The 22,958-nt window shown below is 42.6% G+C and overlaps 1 protein-coding gene across 5 annotated transcripts in view; it reads right to left on the bottom strand.

The window, feature by feature from the left end:
* Nucleotides 1–22,958, bottom strand: part of MDGA1 (MAM domain containing glycosylphosphatidylinositol anchor 1) — a 248,235-nt gene that overhangs the window by 60,789 nt on the left and 164,488 nt on the right. For all 5 annotated transcript variants that reach the window (XR_013836862.1, XR_013836863.1, XM_079969201.1 and 2 more), the window contains exons 11-12: nucleotides 4,320–4,497; nucleotides 3,238–3,261 (exon numbers count right to left, since the gene is read on the bottom strand). Coding sequence is in view for 3 of the 5 variants with exons in the window: in XM_079969201.1 (XP_079825327.1) it covers nucleotides 3,238–3,261; nucleotides 4,320–4,497 (202 nt within the window). In the remaining 2 variants the exon portion in view is untranslated. The remainder of the gene's footprint in view (nucleotides 1–3,237; nucleotides 3,262–4,319; nucleotides 4,498–22,958) is intronic.

Genomic DNA, 22,958 nt, shown 5'->3' with positions numbered 1-22,958 from the left:
ATTCCTGTTTCCCATATAAGTTTAACTTTTGTGTGTGTGCCTCTCTTTCCTATTGCCTGGGGCAATGAAGAAACAGAATTAAAAACTCAGTTTTGTGTTATGTGGCATATTATTGGCTCAAATTAAGACAAGGCTGCATATTGGCCTCTTCCTAGGTTAATGAAGGATTCAGAGATTCAGTAATGCACACTGGTCTAGCTCCTGAATGGGCAGGGACTATGATTCAGTGGTATAGCGCCTGCATTGCTTTCAGAAGTTCCCGGATTCAGTCTCTGGAATGTTCCATTCAAATGATCAGGCTGCAAGTAATAGGAAACTCTTCTTCCTGAGACCCTGAATTACGACTGCTAGTCAGAGTAGACAATACAGTGGTACCTCAGGTTACAGACGCTTCAGGTTACAGAAATAGTACCTTGCGTTAAGAACTTTGCTTCAGGATGAGAACAGAAATTGCATGGCGGCAGCTCGGCAGGCCCCATTAGCTAAAGTGGTACCTCAGGTTAAGAACAGTTTCAGGTTAAGAATGGACCTTCAGAATGAATTAAGTTCTTAACCCGAGGTAACACTGTACTGGGTTAGATGGACTAATATTCTAACCTGGTATAAGGCAGTTCTGTGTTCTGCATTCAAATGATCACTCCAAGCACCCTAGTCCTGGGTCTTTGATGCCTTCCTCTTATCTTTGGGCACCATCCAAGGCACTATATTTCATCTCTTAAACCTTAAACAGCTTAGGCAATGCATATTTTATATATTTTTTAAAATAATATTTATTGAAATTTCCAGAAAAATAAAAGAAAAAAGAAAGAGAAAAAGAAGAAAAAAGAAACATTTGCGTTTAGGCCTTACTTACATTAACATCCTTCCAGGACTTCCCCACCCCACCCCCTCTTGTATTCCATTTCCATTAAATTAGTTCAACAAGTTCTTACGCCAACTTTTAAGCTTATTATCATTGATCCAATATTCAAACCGTTCTTCAACTTAAAAATATTTTTCCCCCCTAAGATCGAACCCTGTTCCCTTCCACGAATTCCCCTCTTTAATACGCAGAACAGAACAAAGAAAAAGAATAAAGAACATAATATAGTTTTACACCCTTTGGATTCCGAATTTCCCTCCCCCCCTTCCCGGTTTCGATCCCCAATGTCCATCAAGTCTGCTGTCAGCCTGGAAACCCCACATCCATGTCCAAATCTCTCTCTACTCCACTTTGCCGTCTTTTTGATAGTCTTTGCCATCTTTTTGATAGTCTTTAGTTTCAAACACCCCATCTTGGAAAAACTCTATCTCAAGAAGGTCCATTTTTTCCATCCAGATCTCTATGTTTAAGAATAAAACTCAAATTTTGTTTCTTAGTCCTTTTAAATCTGAATGTCCCAAATGTTCCCACTTCCAACTTTGTCCAATTCTTGTTGTTCTCCTTCCTCACTTTCCTCTGGTTTCTTTTCCTGTTCCGCTGCAAAAATGTTCTAATTCCAAAAGCTTCTAGTTCCTCTACAAAGGCTTTATTTGTTCAGGAACAAAAACTTGCGTCAAGTCCCTTCCATTCTTCAATAGATATATCTATTGTCTCCTTTAGTGTAGAGACCTCTGTAGACAAAACAATGTTTCATTTTTGCAGCTTTCCCAGGAGATAAAAAGTCCTATTCAATTCCATGAGTATTTTTCCACTTGCATCAATTCTTGTAGTGTCCCAAAACCCCCTCTAGAGGGATTATGGTAACTCAGTTTCCTTCCAGATCACGCCCAAAAGTCAAAGTAACTTGTTATCCCTTGTTTTCAACAATTTATATCCAGATTGTAATGAATCTAACCGGCAAAGTCATCGTAACAAACTTCTCTTTTTATTCTCCAACTTTGACAGCTACTTTGACAGCTGTCAAAATCTCTATATCTCCTCACCAGGCACTGTCACGGATCACTCCCGGTTCCCGGGGGGGGGGGTTTGCACTTTAGTCCACACAATCCACTTTTCTCCTCCAGCACAATCTTATAACTTTCCATCGTAAAATTAATAACTTTTCTCAATAAAAAACAAACTCTTCTCTCGATCTTAATTATCAAATCCTTGCTTTAAATCCTCTACAACAGGGGGGAGACAGACTTCCTTTCTGCACCTCCCCCGCTCGTTCCAAATCTAAAAAAATTTTTCCTTTTAAATCCGATTTTCCAATTACTCACGGGTTATTATTTTCAGTCCAAATTTTCAATAGAAGAAGTCAGCGCTCTCCGTCGCATGGCATGCGGCTTCGCTTGGCAGGGGAAGCGGAGGACTCATAGCACCACACCACCCCCCATCCCCCGCTCCGAAGCCTTTAAAAAGGCTTCTTCGTGGGTCGGGGGGGCGCAAACGGTGCCCGCCAAGTCACCAAGTCCATGGGCTTCTGCGCCCATGGTTTTTTGAGCGTCCCCGCGTCGCCGGCGCGGTGGGACCCAACCCCTGCCGAGCAGGCTCCCTCCGGAGCTCGGAGGGAGTCCGCCATTCGGCGATGGCGCCAACCCGGAAGTCTAGGCAATGCATATTTTATAGACCAGCTCCTCCTATATGCCAGGGATTCTATGGTATTTGTGCCAGCTGAACCCTTGCTTGTATCTGCCTTATGCATTAGATCTATTATAGGCATTCTCAGCGGTTGCTACCTATCTATGGCTGCTTCCAGACTGCTGCCATTTTACAGGTGGGAATCCATTGCATGCTGGCAAATTCGGGTTGTGCAATAAAAAATGGGCAAGCAAAGTGATGAGAAAATGCACTAGAAAGTGTGGGATTAACAACTGCTTGGTGTAATGTCGTATAGCTAGAATAAATGTGTCAATGGTGCATAACCTTCCTGAAAACTTTGTGCGAACAAATCAGGATGAGTGCTGAATAAACAGGCAATCTGGATGAATGAGGGATTATCTTAGCTTTCTTATGTGCATTCTTGCATTTATTTCAGGTAAATATTTAAGGCACTCTCAACATGTTTGATTTCCCTTTGTTTTTTTTAAAAAACCCACTTATCTGAAAAACATTTTTTGAATTTTAATACTTTTGGGTCTAAAGATTAGATCAGCAGTAGGCAACATGGTGTCCTCCTGATGATATCGTACTCCAACACCCATTAGTCAGCATGGCCAAAAATTAGGGATGAAGGGAGCTATAGTCTAAAAACAGCTGGAGGACACCATGTTGGCTGTCCTTGGATTAGATATACAAAAAGGGTAGATAAAGTTTGGGTCATTGACACTTACCTACTGGGTTGGGGTAGCTGATTGCTGAGAAAGGAAACAGAAAGGGTTGTTTAGATTTTTATTTGATGTATAAGATCATATACAAATACAAATACTCATTGGAAGAAAATGTTTGAACTGTTCCCAACATATCTGATTAGTACTCATGCCCCTTAGCATTCTGTTACTCTTGACCAGCCTTTCTCCCTAGACACTGATGGACTACAACTCCCATCATCCCTGACTTCTGGCCCTTCTCACTAGGGATGATGGGAGTGGTAGTCCAGCATCATCTGGAGACCCACGTTTCAGAAAGGCTTCAGAAAGAGGGAAGTTGTTTTACTATATCTCATTCGTGGAGCCTTATGGGAACCAAGAAAGCTCAAGAGAATAGGTACAACCAGTTGGGAGGGAAAAACAGTGGCAGCTGATATTATAAGGTTAAATCCCAATGTGAAACAGGATTTATAAAGAGAACTGTATTGAACTGTAACTTAGCTTCCTGTGAGAGAAAACCATGTATCAAATGGAGGATTTGAATCTGAGGCCCTGTGCATAGCACCAAAATTGTGGGTGGTAGAAAAATGCAAAAGTGGGGACTGTTTTTTGATTCATGGCAAGGAACCAGAAGCTCATATGTGAGTGGAAAGGACTTTAATGCTCCATTGAAGCTGAAGCTCACCAAATATTTTGCACTTGGGACCCCACTGAAAATCTGCCTATGTATCCTGATATCAGCAAAGGATTCATGGATACAAACAGTCCAAAGAATCTGATGGCAGTGGATGAGTTGGACAGCACATATTGCAGATCTACTGCTTTTGCTAAGGAGGCCTGGCTCTGAGCTCTGTCTGAATGTAAAATGGCCTGGGAACCACACAGAGATTAGTAAGCTCTCTAGAGGAAGAACAGTGTGCCAGGTGGAACAAGGAAACAACCCAATCTGATGGTGGTATGTGTATGGCCTCCCAAGCCCTTCAAAGTTATTCTGAAAAATGGCTGGCAGGACTAAGGTTCTCTCTGGAGAAATACACCCCTTTAGGGCCGTGATACTGCTGTAAAGGGGCTGGTCACCCAATAAGGTAAAAGAGCAAGAAACTTACGTTCTATATAGTGGATGGTGCGGGTAGCCATGTCCCCAGACCCAAAGCGGGTTAGGGGTGTGAGGCGAACTTCATAGCTCAGAGGCACCTTCAGGTCAGTCAGGAGGTATTCTTGCAGCATGCCCTTTTCCACCTTCCGCACAGAAATGGATTTTGGGGGCAGGTCCCTGTGATTCATCTGAAGAGGCATAAACAAGGTTTTGGTTAGACAAAGAAAAGGGTTTTGAAATCTGAACACTGAAAGCACTTAATGAGTTTTCTAGTCTGGGTGTTCTGTCTTCTCTCTTCTTGCCGACTATTAACTATAACATAGGTTACAGGTGCTCTATGCATTCCTGTATGAATTTTTGTTGTTTAGTCGTGTCCGACTCTTTGTGACCTCATGGACCAGAGCACGCCAGGCACTCCTGTCTTCCACCGCCTCCTGCAGTTTTGTCAAACTCATGTCAGTAGCTTCAAGAACACTGTCCAACCATCTCGTCCTCTGTCGCCCCTTCTTCTTGTGGTATGGTGCTAAAACTTAAAATATGAAGCAGGATTCTGCATCCTCAACAGTTTTTTTAAAAAAACAAAACATTTCTAAAATATGGAATGCTAAAGACTCAAAACTCCAAAGTGCATCTGAGTCATGGTTCCAGTGGAAAGAATATGAGAATTTTGTGTTTGGGGCAGCAGAACCATTTCCCAAATTACATAGCAATAAATTCCCCAAATTACAGAGCAAGAAAGCCACTGTGTAATGTTCAACAGGGTTCTGAAGTTAATACTGCCTTTGCGGGACTCACCTTTCAAACATATGTTTGCCACAGTCACAATTTACATTTATAGGTATACATCATATAAGCATAATTGTGCATATGGAATGAACATGCATGTGCAGTGGATCTGCTCAGGCGCTTTAATGAGCACTCATTGGTCATGAGCAGAGACTGCTGGCTGTGATTCCCCCTTGCCCCGGCACATTCACTCTGTATATTAACAGCTGAAAGGGCATTAGGCTTGAATCAAAACTAGCTACTTGGCTTTAGTTTCATTGTACTATTTTGATAATGAGCTCCTGCCAGCTGCTTCAAAATATGCCCACTTAGTAATATATTACTGCTATTTCATGCTGAAGGTTGAGGGTGTGACAACTGGCAAGTCCTGGGTCAAAACTTGTGGCCTTCTCCCTCCCCCTTTCCCCTCTAAAGTTGTGAATTCCTCCCCTCTAGTTCCACCAAGCCATTCTGGAGCATGTTGAAGTTTTGTCACACTGCCTGTAAATGTGCAGGCAGATGAAGAGGAGGGAGGTCTGTGCATTATTTCAGCTTCTGTGGTGACGGTGGAGGCAAAAAGAGACCAGTGCATATGGATAAGGAAGCAGGATGTGCGTCCTTGTCACCTGATCTACTTCAAGCAATGAAGAGGAAACAGAGAGAGAATTGTTGGGAAGCACTGCATGGACCTGCTATTAAGTATTAGCCAAAGCCCACAGATGACCCTAATCTGTTCATTGGCTGACCTGCAGTTCAGACGTATAATTCCCAGATGGAAAATTACTACTTCCATGGCATGGATGAATCTGTGAATTTTGGTTTCTTTCCAGTTGTCATTTTCCTTGCCTTAAGTTCTGTTGTCCACATTTCTGTATCAGTTTCCTTTTTATCTTAAAGACATCCTCATGAAAGTTTCTCAGCATTTTCCTGCAAATGTATCAAAATCTACACGGTTTTTATATGCGATTTCCCCTGATATATTGTTATTTTCACTAATGTGTGCATTTCAGTGCATACTTTCTCCCGATACATTATTGGGTTACAGAACAGCACCACAAATTCAGAGAAGTGCGAATTTTGAAGGTTAGCTGAGCTTCGGTTCACATATTGTTTCAGAAAGTTCGAATAAGGTAGGCTTCCATTAAAATTCAAACTGAACCAAATTTATGCCCCATCAATACTACCACTTATCTATTGTTACTTAAACAATCTGTTTAAACTCCAGGTATGTCCAGGTTGTCTTCCATGCATCTTCAAGTAGAACACTGTCTTGTTTGAGGGCCCATCCAGACTTTTGCTTGTCCTGCTGCTTCCCACAGGAAAATTCAGTGTTTACCACTGAATTGGAGCAAACATCTGTTGGGTATTCTGAAGATTGATGCTTGCTCCACTAAAGAGTGGGTTCAACGTGGCAAACAGAACCACTCAGGCTTGTGCCTAGAAAGCAGAAAACTGCTCAGACAAGTGGAAGTTTGGACAAACCCAGATGCCTTTTTCCTCCCCTACACTCTTCTGTTCTTGTAAGTGGAGATGGTATGACTGAGACCTAGGACAGAGGCAGCTTCTCAGAGAATGAGCCAAATAAAATGAAAATCATATTGTTTCTGGAATCCAGCCAGGATCCATTTTTAATCAGTGTGTGCCTCATCTGCAAATATCCACAATGGATACAGATTTGAACAGAACCCCTATAGATGAGTCGTTCTGTTTGCCAGCTTTCTCACAGTCTCAGCCAAGCAAGACAATATCCTACTTCCAGGGGCAAATCCCTTCATATATTTCGGCATGCAACACTCTATTTCCTGGAAACAAGGTGAAGTGTGATAGCAGAATCAAGAAGAAGTCTGATAGCAGGAAAGGAAGGCTATTTTGCAATTATGAGCCAGGATTTTTGATGGTGAGGCAGCTATCCCAAGGTTAGGGAGAACTGTTCCATTATGTCCAGCACACACCAAGCCAACTCGGGGAAAACCCACATAACATAACTACTACACATGGAATGGCTCCTGTAATATTTTCAACTCCCTCTTGGCTTGCTCTGTTTGCAAATGCACTGTACAAAGGGCCCGTATAGTTGGAATTTACTTTCTAGTAATCATGTGATCTCCAACAGTTCAGGGTCTTGTAGGGGAGCAAACTGCATGCATGAGATAGGCCTCTGATTTATCTGTATCCATCTATCAAACCCATTGTCTGGCATCAAGATATCAAGAAATGATTAATATCTAGGATATTCCTCCAGATAACACAAAATGTATCTTCAGAGGCTGAGCTAGCTGCTCTGGCAACCAAAGTGGCACACATGCTGTGCACCCGGGCGCAGGGCTAGCTGCCTGCAGAGGTGGGGCTAGCGTCCCAGGGGGGGGGGTGCCATCCACCCATCCCAATATTGGTTACCATTTTCTTTCATATGGTGGTGTCAGGGAACTGCCATCAGCTCAGAGGCGAGAGGTGGAAGGGCAGTTGTGTTATAGGGAACCTCCGAAAATCTTGCGAAGCAGTTCCTCCTCTGGTGAGGAGGGAAGACCCACCTCCAGTGGAGAGGAAGTGGTGGGAGCAGGGGATGCTAGGGAGAGCCTCAATACTGAGCCTGAGCAAACCAGAGAGGAGGGAAGTACCCCTTTGCCAGCTCCTAGTCTGCGAAGTAGGTTTAGGCGCAGGGAAGGGAGGAGAAGGTTGAGGAGAAGGTTGGAACTGTTATGCTGGAGGAAGTACAAGGACCACCCACACCCAGATTCGGCTAGCAAGTGAGCCAGACATGAACATGCAACACTCTTCACTGTAAATAGTTTGTACTAATAATAAAGCCTGGAAAAGACAGGTCAGTCTTGCCTGTTGGCTCTTGAGCAACCACACCACCACCTGACAGGTGGGATGGAAATTTGAAGAGAACCATTAATATGAAAGAAAATGGTTGCCAATATTGGGACGGGTGGGGAAAGAACTGGTAACCTAAAGTCGGTTTTTAAATTGACATTATTTTTCAAAAAAACCCTCTCTCCCAACTAGCCTGCCCCCCGTCCCCAGTATGCATCTGTCATGAGCTGATGCTGTTCTTTATAATTAGAAGAGGGAGAGAGAAACGCTAGTTCAGAAGGTGATTCAATACTGCCAAGTACAGTAGCATTTAAACACTGGAAAAACATACGCCCTAAATTTCTCTGTCACTGTCTTTTGGAGTCATCTACCTCATGGGGTTGCTGAGAGGATAAAATGGGGAGAAGAAGTATATACCCCATTTTGAGCTCCCTTGAAGAAACGTTAAGATATAGATGCAATAATAAATAAATAAAAAGTTTCCTGCTAAAGTCCCAGTGTGAACTAGCCCCCTATGTCTCTCATTCATTTTGTCACCTAAACAAAAATCATTTAAGAGCAAAAAGCTACATATAGAAGAGGCAACACTAGCAGCCAAGACATAATGGGTTGGATTCAGACTAAGTTAATCTTACTATGTTCACTCAAAACCTGCTGCCCTCTCCAGTCTTCTCCCATTAATGGTAATGATATAGGCCTCCATAACAGTCCCACTGTATACTGATCTCACAGTCTGTTCACAGCTAACCTCCTTTACACCCCAAATTCCATTTCCAACCCCCCCAAAAAACCCTGCCCAGGGTAAGTCTTCTATATGATTTCTGAACATCAGAGACCTGAAGCCACACAACGCTCCAGGATAAGCATAGACAGGAACTCCAAAGATGAGCAACAAATCATTTGTGAAATATGAAGAGGAGGAGAAGCAAGGACAGGGGATCATTCTCTGTTTGTCTTTTGGCTGCCATTTAATCCACAAGGACTCTAGACGTGTGTTTTTACCCAGTGGGATATTGCAAAAACATTCAGGCTGAAATTTGGCTCCAGCTGCAGGATCCTTAAACACGTTTTTCCCTCATGATTGATGATGCTAGCTTCACAATGGAGCAATACCACTGAAGGTCTCAATTTGGGAGATTTTTCATCATACAGGCCCCTTGACACCACCTCTGATCTTGCCCCCTTGTTGTGTGTGTTTTGTGCGGCTCTGCCTCAATTGAAACACCCTTTCCCTTCCTGGCCAGGCTGGCCCCAGAGCTGCGGTCTGATATTACTCTGGTACAGTTAATAAAGCACACACAGGCACCCACACTGGGGGAAATGCGGGCTGCCTTATTAGAGATTCTGAATCCTCGGCGGAGGAGCTTGTACAGGACCCAGCAATGAGCTCATTCATCACTGGGTGCAGTTAGCTGCCAGCGGGGCTGGAGCAGAAGCAGAAGCACAGCATAGCTCTCAGTCTCTTCCCTTTGCCTTTACCTCCTTCCATTTCCGAATAATGAGAGCAGGGGCGGGAGGTGGAAAGCACTCTGTTTTCCACATCCACAAATGGTTTGCAGCAGACATCACACGTGCCGCTCTAGGAAAAGGAGAAAGCCAGCCTTCCCCAAGCTGATGCCTTCTAGACATTGTTAGACTGTAGCTCTCATCAGCTACAGCCGGCATGTGGTTGGCAAAGACTGGCCTAAGAAACCACCCCAAAGGCAAACTGAGAGAACGGCCACTACAGGAGGGAGCAAAGATCACACTGCCTCTTCTAGCTTATAGTCACACCCTCCAAGTCTGAAGCCAGCAGAGGCTGGTCCATTAAGGCAAATGGGTGTACTGCCCCAACAACCTCAGTCTGCCCTCAGCTGGATCCCCCTTGCCTGTCTTCTTACTTACATCCAATCCATGGGGTGGAACTAGCTGTCAGCTTCCTTCTCTTTAGCCTTAGTGTTGCTTCTGTATAACTTAACAAGGAGGACAGGGAGAGAATTAGAATGAATTGGCTCTGCCTTACATTGCCTCTGGCTCCACCTACTGTTGGCCTCCTTGCCTTCTGCCCTACCAGTCCCAATGGGCACCAGCTGAAATGTTTCCTTTTACCTCAGCCAACTCCTTAAACAGACTTCATAATGAATGTCACAACCCTACCATGGTCCTTCATGATGTCAAAAGATCTCTTAGGCTCCCTTACTCTGCCTGTTCTCTCTCTCTGCAGCCAGTCAACTGTAACCCCCACAAAGAATTCACAACTAAGGATGTTTCAGGGAATCACAGTTTGCAAATTCCAGGATAAATGGATGTGATCGGCACTTACCGGGGTAATACAACCAGAACTTTGCTATCTACACTTCCCAAATGTTGCGACACACATTTTAAGCTAAAAAAGGGTATCCAAATGCATTTCAAAATGCATACTTTGAAAGAAGATACACTTTAAAATGCATTTTTAAGCGTAAAAAACAATAAACCTTTTGGCACTTCTAAGACTAATACATTTATTATGGCATAAGCTTTCATGGATTACAGTCTGCTTCATCAAGTACATGGTGAATTGAAAGACTCCTCGGCCTGCTCCATGTAAATCTGGGGGCAGTTTTCATTTGCTACTGGTTGGGCTATAAAAAAGGTATGTGGAAAGGGAATTCTCTATCAAAGCCAAGTCATGCTTCATGTGGAAAACAAACAGCTGGGAACAGCTAGGCATGGGGGAGAATTTCAGTCTATTTTTAATTCTCATCTTTCAAACTAATATATGGACTGCAACATAATTATCCTTCACACTGTGCATTTCTCTGGATTTTGTGATACAGCAGCCCTCATCTAAAAAAACCCAAAACCAACCCACGCCAAAATGTGTGAAAATAAAATGAAATGATTTTAGGGCAAAATATGTTTAAAATTGCACAGTTGTATCTGTGTTCAAATATGTTATTAAAATACAATTTTTGTACAGTTTATTAAAAAATGCAGATTAATGAGGAAACGTGGTGGATTTATGAATCAGCACATTGACATTGACTGGAAACAGGCTGTTCCATCTATCCCTAGGGACAACTTGTGCCATACTTTGGAGAGAAGCTTTGGACTATGGGCCTTCTGAAATCATAGACGCATATACAAGAATTAAACAGCACACCATTTGTTATTGAAGGATGTCAGGTATCTTAGAGGGTTTCTCAGTCACATTTCCTACAATGTGAAGTTTTGAGGAAGTACCTTTGGAAATTAACTGTGATGTTAATCATTTAATTGGATTAACAACTATGCTATTGCAACAGAGAGAGCTTCCATTTGTACATGAAGTCCTAGAAGATATTTATCCCCAAAAGCATATCACATTCCTTAACTGAGGACCACCAAAATCAAATAATTAAACAACATAACCAGTTAGTTGTACTCCATATGCTATTTCCACAGTTCTGGATCAGGTCCTGAAGTTTTATTGTAGTTCATAAAATAAGCTGAGATGTTTATGCTACTTGCTGATTGCCAAGAAGAAGAAATGAAACACAGCAAAGCCCAAGGTAATTTTCAGAGAGGCATGCTTCAGAGTAAAGCAATGAAAGAATAGCAATGAATGTGACATCTAGGCTTCTAAGTAGCATGCTTTAAAATTCCGTCAGAAAAGTTTGGTTTTTTCCAATCTATAAATCAATAGAATAGAAAAAACCAACTCAAGAGTTAAAACCCACCTTTAGAGAGATATGAGTCAGCCACAGTTTTTCAACATTTGAGTATGAGTGTGTTTACTCTTCTGCAATAGGAGAATAAAAAAACTAGATGTATTACTCACAAACAATACTTTAAAAATGAGAAACCCTTTGCAGGCATCCTGACATCACCTATACACACAACAATCTTGCAATATTGCTTCTTTCTGTTTCACAGGCATGGGTCTGCTGCAGAAGTTGCAGATTATTAAAAATGAAATATCTGGAGATAGAAACTTAGCATGTTCTGGTTGTCAATTCATTAAAAAAGTTCCATAGCTAGCCAAATCCAATGTAACATTTGCACATATGTGCTTCTGCAATTTTCAAGCAGTGGTCCCAATAAACTGCAGTGGGAATTTATTTGTACAGAGGATGCTAGGGGTGGGGTGGGGGAGATGATGGACCCAACAGGGAGCAAATAAATAAACATACGTTCTCAACGTCAAGCAAGCATATGTTGTTCCCGTAAATGCCAATTCCCGTTCTGCCAAAAGGGAAATCAATGCAGTAACTCACAGAAGTACATGCCTCCAGTAATCCTGCTCTGCTTTGATTTGTTCTTCAAGTTTTGATGTGAGTGTTTGGCCACGCTTTCTTGTTAACTATATTAGGATAGAGTTCATATGATTTTTAGAGTTTCTGTGGTTTGAACAAGAGAAGTGTGATGCTAATCATCAAATCTAGTAGAAACTAAAGCTGTAGTTGAGGAAGTTTGGTTAGAGAAAAGTTTGCACACCAAACAGTAGACTTTTCCTTTCATGGGAGAGTACACTAGCCATTCCCGAGGGTAGGTTTCTCCCTTTACTTTAGTGGAATTAATTAATTTTTTTGAGCAGAACTGGGATTGGTTTTTGGATGTTCGCTTCAAAGTGGTAGAAGGTCCATCCCAGCGCCGACATTCCGACGTACCTTTCTCAACCCAGAATGTTATTTCCTTGTTATTCAATGAGTTCCATAAAACTACATCATTATGGACTCTGAAATCACAAGTAGCATGAACAGTTGGTATTTTGTGTTTGTTATGCTAGGGTTTTTGCTGAGATCATTTGCTTTGTTTTCCAATTTTTTTTAGAGGGTAAAGAGCATGAACTGTTTCTTTTGGTGTAACTATCTCGTGGCATGTTCCCTCAGTGCCTTGTGTTAATTCTTTGGCTGCAGATCCCGTCACTTCATTGTTACTTTTTCCAGAAGTTTCTGTACTTGTCGTGGTAGTTACTGACAACAGTTCTCCTTGTACAGTGGTGCCCCGCAAGACGAATGCCTCGCAAAACGAAAAACCCGCTAGACGAAAGGGTTTTCCGTTTTTCGAGGTGCTTCGCAAGACGAATTTCCCTATGGGCTTGCTTCGCAAGACGAATTTCCCTATGGGCTTGCTTCGCAAGACGAAAACGTCTTGCGAGTCTTGCGACTTTCCCCCCTTTCCCCCCCTTTTTCTAAGCCGCTAAACCGCTAATAGCCGCTTAGCTGCTAAGCCTTTAATAGCCGCTAAGCCACTAATAGCGCTAATCCGCTAAGCTGCTAATAGGGGTGCTTCGCAAGACGAAAAAACCGCTAGAGGAAGAGACTCGCGGAACGGATTATTTTCGTCTTGCGAGGCACCACTGTATTGGGAAGCTGCGTTCTGAATCTAAACTGATTGTTCTTCAGTTTGCTCAGACTGCTCAGCATAGTCTACTTGATTTCTTCTGTTTGTAAACACGAATGTTCTGCAACTGAGGGATCATGTAGGGCTGCTTCTGCCTGCTGTACAAAGCCATATGACATGATTGGCTTTAAACGTTTTGAGTATTTCCTTCTGTTCTATTTGTCACTTTCATTTACTAGCACCACTTTCATATCACTTACTCATTATTTTCACAAAAAGTTGAAATTAAATATTATTGTGATTCACAATGACATAAAAGAATCCTCACTTGTTCTGAAAATGCATGCTATAATGATAGACAGGGATCTGAACACTTGCATTGCTTCATAGCTGATTTTATCATTTGATTCTGAGTAGCTTTAAATCCCCCATGAACTTTACTAAACAGTAGGTATGCACTTGTGTAACTGTTATACAGGCATAGACTCATACGTCACATATTTAATGTTACTAAACAACTGGTCCTAGATAGTGAAATATACCTGTGTTTTTGCTTCCTTGTTTTTTAATGGCAAGAGGCTGAGGTTCCCCTAGATTATGAGGCCCTAGGCTGCAGCCTGTTTGGCATGTATGTAAATCTGGCACTGCCTGCAACATGTGGAGGACCACATTTCTCCATCCTTGACCTGGGCCAGTTGAAAGACTGGATACAGCCAATGCGGTTAAAAAGCAGAACTCTTTCCTAAGGTGTATACTAACTGCAGTTATCAAAGGCAAAGAAGAAGGGTAGTATCTCAGTCACAGAGCACCTGTATCTGTCACAAGTTCAATTTCCAGCATCTCCAGGTATGGCTGGGAAAAGACTCCTGTCTGGAACCCTGGGGAGCTGCTTCCAGTCAGTATAGACCAAGCATAGGCAAACTCGGCCCTCCAGATGTTTTGGGACTACAATTCCCATCATCCCTGACCACTGGTCCTGTTAGCTAGGGATCATGGGAGTTGTAGTCCAGAAACATCGGGCGGGCTGAGTTTGCCTATGCCTGGTATGGACAACATTGAGCTAGATAGATTGATGGTCTGGTGCAGTATAAGGCAGCTTCATATTTTCCTAACAAGAGGCAGAACTGATGGATTCAAGGTTGCACTGATTTGTCAACAAATGATGCTTCCGTTTGCCAAAAACTCTGGAGTGGATTGTAATTTTTTTTAATAAAATGGCTACAAATGGCGCACACAGGCAGGATCAATTATCTTGACATACAGAGACCTCAGTGGGTGTATTAAAAGGGTTAGCATGGCCTAGAGATATTGCTCTTACAGTGGTGCCTCGCAAGACAAAATTAATCCGTTCCACGAGTCTCTTCGTCTAGCGGTTTTTTCATCTTGCGAAGCATCCCTATTAGCGGCTTAGCGGATTAGCGCTATTAGCGGCTTAGCGGCTATTAGCGGCTTAGCAGCTTAGAAAAGGGGGGGGAGGGAAAAAACTCGCAAGACTCGCAAGACGTTTTCGTCTTGCGAAGCAAGCCCATAGGGAAATTCGTCTTGCGAAGCGCCTCGAAAAACGGAAAACCCTTTCGTCTAGCGGGTTTTTCGTCTTGCGAGGCATTCGTCTTGCGGGGCACCACTGTACTTGGCTGCAGGTGTGTGCTCCAGTGTCTGTAACATTTCAAGGAATCAATGTCATCTTCACCCGAGATAGATAAAAAGCCTTTGGGAAGTTACGGGGGCCTAGGAAGACCTGGGGCTCAGCAGCCATTGCAGCCATCCTGCTGCAGAGATACTGGCTAATCAGCAGTTTGAAAGAATGAGTTGAGTCACCCACGCTACCTAGCCTAAACTTCTTCCTGCGCACCGCAGTTTCAGAACAAGGGACATGATGAAACTCTAACGACAAGAATAGACTCTAATTGGGATGCAGGTTTCTTACAGGGATGTCAAAAGCTTTGCAAGTGGATTCTGGGCTAAGGAAATAATGTTCAATAGTGATGACTGCCCATATGACAGGCTGGCTAAACAGCAACCAATTAAACAGTGTCTAAAAAAGATGGGATTCAACCAAGCAGCCTGCTTTTAAAGCACAACCAAAGGCTGAACAGGGAGAAGCACTACCAATGATGGCTTTCACTATGAAATTACGACAAGAGGTAGCAATTACATTTGAACCTTCTAAGAAAAAAACACCCAGCAAGACATGAGGTAACACTAGCTATGTATAGTAATTATAGTTTTTCCTAGACTAGAAAGCAGTAAGACAGAGTCATTATTGCTTACAATATGCTTACATATTGTTGATGTCCTGCATAGTCTCTTGTCAAATTTGCAAAACCTTGCTTGACCAGACCACACCAAGACCCCCCAAAAATAAGTGGGGTAGAAAGGAATTTTTGCACTAAGGGCAACAGCATACTTTAGTTAAGTAACAAAGTCTAGAAATATCATGATCTCTACACATCTTTGAATAAAGAGAGCTCCAGTTCCTCTCAGGTTGCCCAGTGTACAAATGAGCAAATCCATCTGCTGACCATCTACGTCACTTTCATATGTATTCACCCATAAGGCTATCCCATCCCTGTATTAATCTGTGAATTCTTAAAAAATAAAACCCTGCATGAATACTGATGTATTTTTAAATGTATATTCTCTCAACCAATGCATTTGCAAACTTTTCTCACAAAATGTATTTTATAGGTAGACTTTGTCTGTCTAGCCCAATGCAATAGGGAAAGGAAAACCTGTGTCCTTCCAGATGCTGATGGACTATGACTCCCATCATTCCTAGCCATTAGCTGTTCTAGCTGGGGCTGATGGAAACTGGATTCCAAAATCCTCCAGAGAGCCAAATGGTCCTTAGCCTTCCCTGCCCTACTGACCACTGTGACCAGCAGCATTTCTCAAGGGCCTCAGGCAGAGATCCTTCACATTACCTTCCGCCTGATCCTTTAAAATAGAGCTGCTGGGGATTGAACCTGGGACTTTTTGCAAAGCACGTGCTCTACCACTGCACTTGGACTTTGTTTTTACCATAACAAGGGCTTAGCAAAGGTCAGCTGTGCTAAGCACTCGCCAGCTGATGGTGCAGCAAGTTGGCACGTGTAATATGAAAGGAAGAGAAAACCGCAAGTAACACCAGCACTTTAAATATCCCTGCAAGACATTTAAACACAAACAGCCTCCTGGCCAAGCTAGGGCAATTTTACAAATATCATTTCATATAAAACATGGAACCACTATTTGCTCAAGGGCAAATAAACATGGGTCGTTTCATATGTCACAAGCAGCCAAATGCACTTTGACAATGTACAGCCTTCCTCAGTGGTTAACTAAGGTCTTAATGATCCCATGCAGATGAAGCGATAGGCAGAGCACTACAGTGGTGCCTCGCAAGACGAAATTAATGCGTTCCGCGAGTCTCTTTGTCTTGCGGTTTTTTCGTCTTGCGAAGCACGGCTATTAGCGGCTTAGCGGCTATTAGCAGCTTAGCGGCTATTAACGGCTTAGTGGCTTAGTGGCTTTAAGAAAAAGGAAACAAACTCGCAAGAACTCGCAAGACGTTTCGTCTTGCGAAGCAAGCCCATAGGGAAATTCGTCTTGCGAAGCACCTCCAAAAACGGAAAACTCTTTCATCTAGCGAGTTTTTCGTCTTGCGAGGCATTCGTCTTGCGGGGCACCACTGTATCAAGAATTGTACTTGCAGGAAAACATGGTCTCTGACAAAACAATTTACAGTAACCAGACTATGCCTGCCTTGGAAGAGCCGGATGTCTGTCCCTCCCTTGGTGAGCTGAAGAATGCCATCAATTCTCAGTCATGAGGTAAAGCCCCAGGACAGGACGGAATCCCAACAGAAGTGCTGAAAGCCGGCCTCAATTCCTCCCTCATGACACACCTCCATGGCCTTCTCTTGAGGTCTTAGAAGCATCCGTGCCACCATATGTGCACCGTGACCCTCTATAATAACAAAGGTGGCCGCCATGATTATAACAACTACCATGGAATCTCTCTGCTGAGTACTGTGGGGAAAGCCTTCACCCGAATAGTTCTCAACAATTTACAGCCACTCACTGACAGGTCTATCCCAAGTCACAACGCAGCTTTAGAGATCATAGGTTAACAGTCAACCTGATTTTCTCACTGTGCCAGCTGCAGAAGAAATGCTGAGAGCAGAGGTGCCTTCATGGACCTGATGAAGGTCATTGACCCCTTCAGCCAAAAAGGGCTCTTCACATAGCTCAACAAGACAGGATGCCCAACAAAGTTCCACAATGTGATCGTGTAAGGTGGTGATCTCTCCCTCATTAGAGGTTTTTAAACAGGATGGGTGGTAATCTGCCAGGGATTGTTTAGCTGTGATTCCTTCATTGCAGAGTTTGGAATAGGTGAGAGTTGGGTCCCTTCCAACTCTACAATTCTGTGATCATGCTGCCCTCAAATGCACACCCCACCATAGACACAAATTCCATACATACTGACATAAGATGTTTTCTATTTCTTGAATGTTACCTATCCCAACTTGCTGGTTGTTTCTTTATGGTAGGTATGGGGAACCTGTTGCCCATCAAATGTTGTTGGACCAACTCTCATCAGCCTCAATCAGCACGCCAATGGTCAGTGATGATAGGAGTTACTGGCAGTGCAAACTCCCCCAACTTGAGTCGATACCTTTGCTTTCAGGTATTATTTCATGAACTTGCAATTGAGCACTATCAACCGCTGCTATCTGGGTTCAACTTAAGAATGAAAGAAAATTAGGCATTGTCTTATTTTCCTTTTGCACTTTAAGATGAATTGGCAGGAAGGAGAATGTTAAGAGATAAGCATAAACATGGCTTGGCACACTTGTAAAGAGAGTAAAGAACAGAGTCCTGATCTGGGATGGGGCCTTGCCAGTTCTATGATTTACTTGTTCAAATTGTATTTCAATTAGTTTATTTTGCTTCTGAGATGAGTTTACCAAAGGACATTACACTGAAAGCAGATTTCAATCCTTAGCGCTAGCAGGCAAGTAGAAGGGTATGCTCTCTGCCTACTATTGACACTAAGGTCTTTCTCATCTGATTTATTCATGGCAAGTAAGCAGGAAAGAGAATCAGGCCTTGTGGGGTTTCAGAAGACATGGTTCTGGCGATGGAGAAACAGCTTCTCACTGCTTTAGAAAGTTCTTCCAACGCTTGGCACTTTCTTTTCACGAGAGACAGCCCATGTCTTTCTTTGTTGCCATATACCCTTAGCAGCTTCAGCTCTTCATGTTTCACAGACCTAAATGCATTTATAAAATGCAGACAGGAGCCAGATTTAATGGCTGCCAGCACTAGAAATCTGTGCATTTATGTGAATTGTTCTTTCTCATGCTGATCCGGGCATCCAAAAGCACTGAAGGCACAGATGAGACATTATTTATGTGCAGGCTGTTTTGTGCAAAATGTGACTCATGCAAAGCTGCATTGCAAGTCAACGGCAAAGCAGCGGCTGGCTAGATTTCAGACCAGGAGAGATTACATTGCTGATGTGCACAGGGAAACTGTGTAGAACATTCAGTCATTCAAATCAAGACTTGCACTATGTGTTTCAGGTGCTGATGTGTAATTTGTTATTACGTTAACCACGTGGAGGTATTTTTTAAATGAAGCAATCTGTAAGTTTTGTTAAACAGAAATCAATAAATTTGTGATGTTTGCTTTAATACCACACTTTCCTGGCATCTATAAACACATGTACTGAAAGCAAAGGTATTTGGGATCTGGATTTAACATACTGGAAAATTTTATTGAAGGGTTGGCTAGATAGATATAAATTAATAAACATTTTCTAGGCAAATGGGAAATGTACATTTTTTTGAAATTTAGATTCCTAATAAACCAATCCAAAGTATGTGTCAAAGATGACAACTTAAAACTCTTTCAAGGGGCATAATGTAGGGGTGTGAGAAACTTTCCCTATGATTTCTATAGATATTTATATGTTCCCAAAGTGACATGAGTTTGGAGGCATTTATGGACAAAAGCCCCCTCTCCAGTCAAGTACAGCTTACATGCTAGTTTGTACTGTATTATTTATCTCCTGTTTTTAATTCCAAGTGCTGGCCAACATGCTATTGTAAAAACTGAAAGGCTTTTTCTTCAAAAGGTGATAGTGCTTTTGTTCTTCATTTTATGCAGTTACACTAATTGCGTAACATCTCATGCAACACTGTTTTTTGTTTGCTTTGCATTTCCCCCATTGCTCTACTATAACTGTTGAGAAACCAATAGCTTTAAATAGGAATAGTAATTTGTTTCCGGAAGTGTAAACCTCCCACAGGTATTTGTTGTGTATATTCTCTGGACCCCATGGAAGTGACTTGTTCAGGGTGCTTTTTTGTAACCTTGATATTATGAGTTACTCTCATACGTCAGTGCGCTTATTTTCATCTGGCAAATATTGTTTGCATATTGAATTTGAAATGTAAACCATTGAGCATGGGGGAAAGAGGTTGAATCAATGCAACATTCTGAGAGATGGTGACGAGTTTGCTCAGCTGAATTGGGAACAGGAAGCAAATATGGGGTTCTGTTAGAGAATCCTGGGGTCAGGAATGACAACAGTGGACACTGTAGTAATAACATCTCTTCTACAGAGATCAGCTAGGAACAATTGGTGTTCAGAATCAGTTTTTTTGCTTAGGATACCCTAGAGAAAATAAAATCCTTTGAAAGATGAGCTTTCTCTTAAAGTAAGGGACCATTGTGTGGATACCTTGCCATAAGCTGAACTATTTCCATACTTCCTACTGTGGATTTTGCAGTGCCCTCATTCAGAAAGGAAACAACAGCAGCAAAGCAAAACCCTCCCTTCAATGGACTAGATTTGAATGGCTGAATCTCTGTTCCCCTAGGCCCCACTGTTAATGGAGCGAACATGATAGGGGCACCAGAGAAAAGTTCATCTCCAAAATGCTGCCTACGTAAAGCTTTGATCTGATTTCTTTGCAAGCTGCCAAACAAACCTCCCTCTCCCAGCCTCTGATCACAGTGCAGTTTTGTGAGAAGAAAAACATTCGCTCTGTGATGGAAACCTCCCTGGGGTTGACGAAGAAGCTTGATTTGCTAGCCTGAAATTGTGCCACACTGAAGGCTTCTGTACAGAGTTTATTGTTTCCTCTGGGCTTCATGTGAGGTCTAATCTGGGAAAGGAATCCAGAAGGACATGCCCAGTGGCCAGGGATGGCTGATTTGGCTTAGATATGAAACCAGCTTCTCTGGGATGCTTCGAAGAGAGTTCTGATCTAACTCCTCATATCCACAAAGGTGGGCGGTGAAGCCTCTCACAAACAACCCTGCATTTTTCGCTGCATGCTCACGGTCTCAGGATGAGATATGTCAGGAGATAATGACTGTGGGTTTTAATGAAATGTTCTGTCCAATTATGTACCCTCTCATCCACTGGAAGAGGATGATTAATGACAAGTTTCCAGGGTGAACAGCCTCACTTGCAAATATAAAATCTGCTTACTGTGGCCAGGCACACAGGTGAGCTTGAAATTCATGTGCTCGCATTCTACAAACTCTAGTGGTAGCAAAAATGTGATGATCTTTATTTCATTTATTTGTTTATTACAAGTGAGGCATATTCTCCTGTTCAACAGCTACTCCCTGAACATTTGTGTGGGCTTTATTTTCCAGGAATACATTGCTATTGTTAATATTAAAGGATTTTCCTTACAGAAGAGAAGGAAACTCCCATTTCCTTCAGCCGGGCAGTCAGGGCATTCTAGCACATTCTTGGCCACAGAGAAGTCGCTTTTTCTCTCACCCACCTCACAGACACACAAAATCAGCTGCCCATCCTCATTAGGCTCAGGGAACAGCAGTTTATAGCTTCTCCGAGAAGCCAAATTGGTGCTGTCATGAATTACTGTAACTGCTTGTTCTACACACTTCAATAATGTCTTTCATTAGGGGATGATAAGAAAGCAGTATGTATTATATTAGCATATGTTTCCCCCATGTAAGAGAAGACCAGGCCTAATCTTCAGTTTGTCAAGAAGGAAGTACAAGTGAATATTTGCCAGAAGGCCATCTGAGCCCCAAGGGTCCCAGACCTCAGAGAGGTTAGGCTGGCCTCAACTAGAGCCAGGGCTTTTTCGGCTGCGGCTCCAACCTGGTGGAACGCTCTGTCACAAGAGACAAGGGCCCTGCAGGACTTGACATCTTTCCACAGGGCCTGCAAGACAGAGCTGTTCCACCTGGCATTTGGTCAGGGCGCAGCCTGACCCCCTCCTCTGGCAATCTTTACAAAGCTTTAGTTTATGGTTGCCATCAATTTTGATTTTAATTCATTTTTATAATGTTTTATAATGTCACACTGTTTTAATGTTGTTAGCCGCCCTGAGCCCGGCTTCGGCTGGGGAGGGCGGGATATAAATAAAATTTATTATTATTATTATTATTATTAAGATGCAGAAGGAGAGCAGGAGATAACTCATGTGATCTTGAAGCAAGGCAGAGTGCTAAAAGTGCACACATACCATTTAAATGGCAAAGCCCATCAATTTGGGAGGGGGCTTGGCCCCCTTAAATATTTAATGGGGGGGGTGAAGGGACCTAGGCCCCTAGGAGTTGGCTCCTATGCCTGATGTCATAATGAGGTCAGGTGATTTACAGGTGGACATGCTTCATACCTGTCCAAGGTGGTCTGTGGCTAGTGGGAGAGGTAAGAATCTCGTCTGCCATCTAGGTTTTGTTTGTTTTCTACCTCTGTCATACTACCATTAACACCAGAATGGAGTAACAGAGGAGTAGAAAGGACACATCAGAGTGGGCAGGGAGAATCTCTTGTGACTGACAGGTTAAGCTTGTAATCAGAAGGAATGATTTTACCCAGAAGTGAATCCCTTTGACTTCTTCTCACTACAAAATAAACTTTAAATATGACCAGTGCAAAAGCCTCTGGACCTATCTGCCTGCAATTTGGCATGTTTCTTACCCTGGGGCACCTCTTTTATGTCTGCAATTTTCAGACCAACTGCCCACAAAACACTAAGGAATATTAAGCTGTTTCATTTTTACCCACTGTAAAACTGTAACGTCTGTCCTTGTAAGAAAAACACTGCAGCTATCTTGAGGACTCACTTCCTCAGAATGGACAACCTTTGCTCTCAAATGTCATTCAATCCCTCTCGTGCAAAAAGGTCATAGACATTTTCTTATTCTTCCTTTTCTCCTTTAAAAATCAAACATTAAAGTCACCCTGAAAAAAAGCTGCTGGGACTATTTGCCTGTAATTTGGAAGTCTTTATGCACTCTGAAGGGGCCAGTATGACTGCAAATTTCACCCACTTCTGTCAAAAGGGCTTAGCAGATCAGCAGTTAGAGCGAGTCCCCTTTCAGTATAATCAGCTTCTTGGAATGCCAAATTATAGGGTGGGCTACAGTCAAGACTGCCCATATATTTTACTTTCTTGCTGAAGCTCTGCAACTGACTTACACCCCAAAGTGTAGGTGCTACTGACAACTAATAATAAGCAGATTGTTACTTGTGGGCATCAAGCAACATTTTAGAGCCCTGCCCATTTTACTGCTGCTGAAATATTCCTTGTTTTATGCACTTCAGCTAGAAATTTACACAGAGAAACAGTAACATATTTGGAGATATTTCAAACCTGGGTAATCTGGTAACATTCATGTAGACTGCCAGATAGCCCTCATTTTAAGAGAGTCCCCCTGTATTAAAGGCTTGTCTTCATTCCCGTATGTCACAATCCTATCAAACATAATTGATGCTTTCAATTTCCATACTTCACATT

Source organism: Podarcis cretensis (assembly GCF_951804945.1).
Source record: "Podarcis cretensis genome assembly, chromosome: 3".
Taxonomy (NCBI): Eukaryota; Metazoa; Chordata; class Lepidosauria; order Squamata; family Lacertidae; genus Podarcis; species Podarcis cretensis.
The sequence above is the reverse complement of the archived record's forward strand: the minus strand, read 5'-3'. Positions and strand labels throughout refer to the sequence as shown.